This window comes from Pinus tabuliformis, chromosome 9, assembly GCF_031772625.1.
Source record: "Pinus tabuliformis cultivar Carrire ecotype Pingquan chromosome 9, CPIR1, whole genome shotgun sequence".
NCBI classification, from domain to species: domain Eukaryota; kingdom Viridiplantae; phylum Streptophyta; class Pinopsida; order Pinales; family Pinaceae; genus Pinus; species Pinus tabuliformis.
This window is the reverse complement of record NC_142307.1, coordinates 604,334,894-604,342,342: the sequence shown is the minus strand read 5'-3', so window position 1 is coordinate 604,342,342 and position 7,449 is coordinate 604,334,894. Positions and strand designations below refer to the sequence as shown.

Genomic DNA, 7,449 nt, shown 5'->3' with positions numbered 1-7,449 from the left:
GTTAGGGATATACGGAAGACATGCGCATATCTTCCGTATATGCACAATTTCTGTATATTGAATTTGTGCATATACGATGCAGATACATAAACGAAGATATGTACAAATTCAATATATAGAAATTGCGCATATACGGAAACTGTGCATATACAGAAGATGTGCGCATATACAGAAACTGGACATATACGGAAGATATGCGCATGTCTTCTGTATATCCCTAACTTTCTTGTATGTGCATATCTTCCGTATATGCACGTCGTTCATGTATCTGCATCGCATACGTGCAAATTCAATATACAAAAATTGCACATATCTTCCGTATATGCACAGTTTCCGTATATGCGAAATTTCTGTATATGGAATTTGCGCATCTGCGATGCAGATACATGAACGACGTGCATATACGGAAGATATGCACATACAGGAAAGTTAGGGATATATGGAAGACATGTGCATATCTTTCATATATGCCCAGTTTCCATATATGCGCAGATCTTCCGTATATGCACAGTTTTCGTATATGCGCAATTTCTGTATATTGAATTTGTACATATCTTCGTTTATGTATCTGCATCGTATATGCGCAAATTCAATATACAGAAATTACGCATATACGGAAACTGTGCATATACGGAAGATGTGCGCATATACGGAAGATGTGCGCATATACGGAAACTGGGCATATATGGAAGATAAGCGCATGTACAGAAGAATTGCGCATATATGGAAACTGTGCATATCTGGATGAGGAAGATCTTGGTTGGTTTATTTGGTCAGCAGATGGATCCAACTGTGGTTTACTGCAATGATCAGAGTTGTATCAATCTCTCTAAAAATCAAATTTTTCATGATTAGTCCAATTATATTGATATTCGATATCATCATCTCAGAGATTGTGTATTGAGGCGGATTATGTTGTCAAAGTACATTCCCACGAGGGACCAGGATGCTCACATTTTGACAAAGGCATTTTCAAGATGTAAATTCGAGTTTCACAGAGGCAAGATCGGGGTAGCTGATAATCCCTTTCTTGTTGAGAGGGAGTGTTGAGAAATGGCAACAAGAAATTCCAGTTTAATTTGTCCTTGAATTAAACTGAGAATGAAAATCAAATTCTATTCTCACATCAACTTGTAAATAGTTAATTAAGATTAATTAACTTAATTATCTTAGGAATTTTGAGTTGTAAGTATTTTTGTAGTCATGTATATGTTCTCCCTAAGTTTCAGGGGTCAAGTATGTGTTTAAATTGAGTTGGAAATTAGATCACTTAGTTTACTGAGTTATGTTCAATAAAATTAGTTCCAAACTATTTGTGGAACTAATAGAGATTTAACAGTTCGTTGGTGCACTAGTGCATCCACAAGAGTCACTCTAGTTAACTGAAGATTCCATCATCAGAAACTCATGCATGTCGATTTTGAGAAAGACCTAGTTGAGACTAGAGTGCAGGGACAATGTACTATCAATTGTGTGATTTACTAAGTTGTAAATATCATACATGCAATCAAAGAATAACTTATGTTTGGATTGCGTAGTTTTGGAAGAATTAATTCCCTTTAAATGCATGTTGTTCATACTATGAGTTACACAATAGATTAGGGGCTTAGAGAGCTACAGAATTAGCTAGCTAGCTTATGAGCTGAGAGAGTTGAGCATACTTGTGCGGAATTGTTCTAGTGAGAACAAGATTTGTATCTTCACTCATATTTCTGATATAAGCAATATATATAGCGAGGTTTTGAGCAATGGATTTCCCAAGATACATCTTCTGTTATGTGCCATTGATTTATCTTCTTCTTGTTCATATTATTTTCATCGATCCATTGCCTTCCGCTGGTTGAAATGAGAAGTAGATTCTTGTCCTATGCTTTATTACATTTCATGAGCTTGTGAATCTACATGGTTTTCTACGAAGGGATCAGAGTCCTCTGTCCGAGATAGGCCAACCAAATGTCCATAGAAAATGGCACATGCTAGAAATAAATGCACAAAATCCCCACCAAGAGAAATAGACCGGAGAAGAAAGTCGTCACTTTCTGGAAATAGACCAGGTGGAATGAGGGATAGTTAAAGAATATAGAATGTTATAAACGGAAATGGACATACACATAACTTGAAGGATCTGCGAGATCAAAAATCCCAACCAACGTAGATAAGAAGAATATGATAACCATGATCACCGCCAAAAGGAAGGACCCTTGATGGGAACCTGCATCTCCACCACCCCCAAGTTGTAGTGGAGTCAAATCACTTATTTACATAATAAGAAAGAATGATCCAACAATCATAGAGAACTCCAGGCATCAGAAAGATTTCAATTATCACTGAGAAATAAAAGTCATCAAGAAAGAACCGCCACATAATTTCACCACACCAGAGACACCGAGTACCAGTGGTGTAGCAAACCCTAAGCAATAATGTGCATAAATCATAAAACAAGGAGAGTGCCCCTTGAGATACAAATCCCCCACACAAAGAAAGACTAGAAAGAAATGTAAACAAGAAGCAGAACAAACCATCAAAAACCCGAGAAAGGAAGTTCCAGTGGAAACTGCAAATACAAATGTGGCTTAGAATGTAATCGAGAGAAAATTTAACTATAGAAAGATCACAAACATCCCAAGCACCTCCACCTTCTATAACAACATATGATACTTAAGTCTTTAAATGAACACGAGATATAAAAATATGCAATCCGTTTCTTCCAAAGATATAGAATTTTAGTCTAGTCCTATTGAACCCCAGATACATTATCGCCTCGATTATTAAAATATTACGAATGCCTTTCCAGGCCAACATGAGGCCTCCTGTGTGATGTCCACTAGTGTAGTACCATAATCAAATAGAGGATGTAAAGGTCAATGAGAAATAGTAAAAATATACGTAAGATCTCTGGTACCAGGGACAGGAGCATTCCAGAGAGATGTGTGAGATGACTCGTCCTAGCACTAGAGACATGACTAAAAGGGGTGCCAGCCTATGTTTTTTATTCAACCCCCAATCTCTAACAATAAATACAACCTAGAAATGTGGAAGACTCATAATATATTGATATCGACAAGCCATGCTCATTCTCCTAAAATCCTTGTCTTCATATAAAAGTGATAAAAGATACATATACCTAGCATTTAGAGAATCATCCATTCAAAAATTGATGATTAAACTTCCATGGACACCTCATAACTATCTGTTAAATCTCTTGGAATGATTAATCCACTTTTCATTCGAGTCCCAGAAAGCCATGCAATCTATGATACTATGCAATCAAGATCCTTGAAAGCTCAAAGGTAGGTTATTACAAGGATACACATTACCAATGACAATGACTCCAAAACAATCTCATTCAATGTCCATAACAATCTGAAACTGCTACAATATACACTCATAATTTCTCAACCTCACACATGTTACACAACTTGATCCAACCTACCTGACATTCTCCTGTCCTCCCATGAAATAATTATTTATATATTCAATATAAATTAAGTTTAATTCATATAATTGATTCATAAGCATAGAAATGTATCTTTTTTAGAGTTCTAATACAAGTTTACATAGTAATCCATAGATTTTTTGATCAGTTAATTAATTCATGATCAAATGAATGAGTGATCAACCACAAGGGAAGTTTTCATATATTGTGCATGTTCATTATATAACTGAAATTTTGTTAGTTTTGCAACATCAATTAAATTTGTCTCCTTGTCTCCTCATCTTCCACAAATATTAACAATTTCTAATTTATTAGTGTTATGCACCTTAAACTTGTAAATAGACAATTATATCCATCTATCTTAATGGTAGAGTGATGCTTAAGAAAAATGCATATACTTGGTTAGTAGTTCTTCTCAATCTCATATTTCTGTGAAGGCTTATGCATGGCTTGTCATTTTTAATAAATATAGGTAATTCAATGTTCATTTATTGGGACACATTTTAATCATCTTGTATGAGGGCACTTATGTTCTTGACTTTTGTATATGTTTCTTTCTTAATATCTAGTGGTTAGTTTGACCTGGGATCATAAAGATTGACTTCAATAATTTCAATGTCTTAATTATCGTAACATTTATCTGCATAACAAAATAATTATCTTAACATCCAAAGTCATACCATATAAATACATGCACGATAATGCACTGAGATTTTGCAAGCTTCACTTAATTCCCTTAATACATCTTTTTTGGTCTTGACCATGATATATTACAACTAACCTTAGACCTTTTTTGCCTAAATATGTTTTTTCTACATAATATTTCATAAATTTAATAAAATTTTTAATTATGCATCATTTACGATTTCCTACTTAATTTGAACACTTGAAATTTTGAAAAGTCCATATTATGGACTTGAAGTTTTAACACTTACTATATGCATTATTTCCATGTTATTAGATCTAGCAATATTGGTTTTTGTTAATGTTATTAAAAATTAACAACATTACATACTTTTTCCAAGTTATTAATGATATAGATATTCATTTTATATAATTAAGTTTAACAATATTATAAATTATTTTCTATGATTCATGTTATTTTTGTATGTTAATTGAGTTAATTTTCACGTTGTTAAACTTAATAAAAATATAAGCTTTTCTAAGATGTTTGTTATCTCTCAAATTGTACATGCATGAAAAATCCCCATAACATAATGCATAGTATGATATAAACTTTTTAGGAATATCACCCATTGTCACGACAACAAATTTTGTTCTCTCACTTTAGAACTTTAGATTAGCTCTGCTTTGACTCAAGGGAAGCTTAGTTAAATGAGCAAAAGGTGGTGTTAAAGGAAGGCTTAGTTAAAAGAGTGTCATGTTAATGGTAGCCTCGGTGAATTTTTTTATAGATATTTTAGGTTTTTATGGAAAAACGGAAAATGGTGATGGGGGAAATAAAGAATAGTGTCAATGTCTTTCTAGATTTATGGAGTCCAGCAAAATCAAATGACAAATAGGATCATGAAGAAAACTTTCTTAAGCAAACTATTTAATGCTTTGTTGATTACAACGAGAAGTTAGAACCTCTTGGCTAAGTTAACCCCTCAACTAATCAAGGAAAATCATGAAATTATGGCCCCATTAGAAGGGATCCCTCCAAAGAAAATCCCTACTACAGAAATTTGGAATATGGCCTAGCAATGAGAATTAAAACTATCACAAACTAATAAAGAAGAGGTGTAAGAAGAACCTTTGCACATCCTCTTTCCAAACGAAAAAAAATATCTTTCAAATAGATCGACTTTGATAACTTTGTACTAATCTTGAATAATCGTAATTATACATTTAAAGATGTAGAAAAACAAACCAAGAAAAAACTACTTTGAAAAATATAAAAATAATAAAAAATTAGAATACAATCAACTGATAAAAAAAATGACTCTATGTCACCACTCTACGGGCTCATCAAACTACAACTGATAATGATAATGAGAAAACAAATGGTATAAAAAACCCTAAAGAGTTTACATTTATTTGTGCATTAATTTCTTGTTTTAACGTTTCCATGTTTATAGTGACTTATATAATGTTTCTATAATGTCATTTGCTTTTGCATTCATACCATTAATGATTTCTAGAATAGTTTACCTAGCATTTTTTAACCCTTTTTTTGTTACATTTTAAAATGTAAAAGTAGTTCTAATGTTTTCAAACCTCTCATTTATCAATAATCTTGCTATTTATTAGTAAATTTTTGGTGGTTGCAAAAATAATGAGATGTCCATGGATTTATAAGAATGTATTCACTTTCTATATTGCAAATTCTATGGATGATTATTGTGAAGGACATTTCGGAAATAGAATGAATAATAAGAGCATAAATAATTATACATACATACATACATACATACATACATACATACATACATACATACATACATACATACATACATATATATATATATATATATATAGTGGTACGATGCACATCATTGCTCTTTTTATTTATTGGATTTCCAGTTATGTTTTCTGTCTTGACTAGAGATGGTCATGCTAAAGCCTTGACAACCCTGCTAACAATATGCACCCGGCTATATAACAATTATTTGACTATATACGCAGAGATATATAGTGTGGAATATCTGAACAGGAAGCATTGTATATCTATATCTGCACAACATGCATATATATTGCTTGTATGGCATTAGACAACCACAATGGCTGAGTCTACTTGTGCCAAACTCACGGTCACCTGTCAGACACTTTTAGTGTCTGCTTAGAAATAAGCAACCTGCCCTCAAACCAGCTGTCAACTTAGAAATTAGATCCTGAGCAACCTGCCCCAGACCAGCTGTCAGTTTACAAATAAGCAACCTGCCCTCAGACCAGCCATAAGATTATGGCAAGTTCCATGAGCTAAGATGGCTCAATGGCATCCAGTAACAACAAGCAAATGTTGTTTATTCATATCATACATAATGGGTGTAGAGTATAATCGATGGTTGTCACTAAAAACCTCTATTTACCAAAGCTTACACAATTTATGCATGCAAGTTTATAAAAAATTGAAATTTTCATAGAACCTGCAACTTTGACAGACACTATGTTACCAATGTCAAGATTATTATATTAGGGATTATAGAGCACTATTTCTTCATAAAACAATCAATCCCCTTGCAATGGCTTTATTGGTCTCCAAATGAGTAGTCTCATAAACATGAAGCTCTTTTTGGTACACGCTCATGCTCATGTCGATTTCTGCCAAATTCTCCAGCTCAAATAGGTCAGAACTTGAACAACTGACATCGTCATCATCTTCCTCCTCTTCGTCTTCTTTGTCAAGACCCTTAATTACCACAACTTCCATAATGCTCCTTGATTTTTGATACTTAGTAATTATCTCCTTTGCTGCTGTTGCATGCCAGTCCTCCTCAAGAATATGAAATTGCAATTCTTTGCTGAGCCGTGAAAGCTTGTATGCATCTATAGATGGATATGTATGTAGATTATTAACAGGATTTGGCTTATGGAGATACTTGTCCCCAGAGCGGTTAGAGTCCTCATCCAAAGTTCCACTTGTTGGATAGAAAGTCACAGATCTTTGACTCATCCCACTACTGTTCTTCGATCGTCTGGATGGTTTACTCAAACATGGCCTAGATTGTACTGAAGAAGAAGATGAGTCAATAGAGGTGGGTTTTTTCTCAGAAGAATCATATGAATTGGAGTCACTTACAGACGAAAATAATGAAAGCTTCAATTTCTTGGTACTCCCAGCCATAAACAGCGAATTGAGAAAATTTGCGAGCTTCCCGCCTGGAGAAGTTGGCTTCTTGGGCTTCTTGGAATCCTTCCGAGCTTGAGAGTTTGACTTTAAATTAGCTTAATAATCTACAGGGATGAAAGGCTTCTCCGTAGAACAAAAATCCCCATCTCTAACAGAGGATTTTCCATGTAAAGCTCGAGTGCATTTTCCACCAACAACCCATTTCCCTGCTCTGTCTTCA

At 34.0% G+C, this 7,449-nt stretch overlaps 1 protein-coding gene across 1 annotated transcript; it reads right to left on the bottom strand.

Annotated features, from left to right (window-relative positions):
• Positions 1–6,596: 6,596 nt before the first annotated feature.
• On the bottom strand, positions 6,597–7,052 carry LOC149150028 (protein BIG GRAIN 1-like B). The gene has a single exon (XM_089442670.1). The coding sequence runs from the start codon at positions 7,050–7,052 to the stop codon at positions 6,597–6,599; it is 456 nt and encodes a 151-aa protein (XP_089298796.1).
• Positions 7,053–7,449: the final 397 nt, after the last annotated feature.

Coding starts and splice junctions, on each gene's coding strand:
- LOC149150028 (XM_089442670.1), bottom strand. CDS start 7,052: ATGAGTCAAAGATCTGTGACTTTCTATCCAACAAGTGGAACTTTGGAT.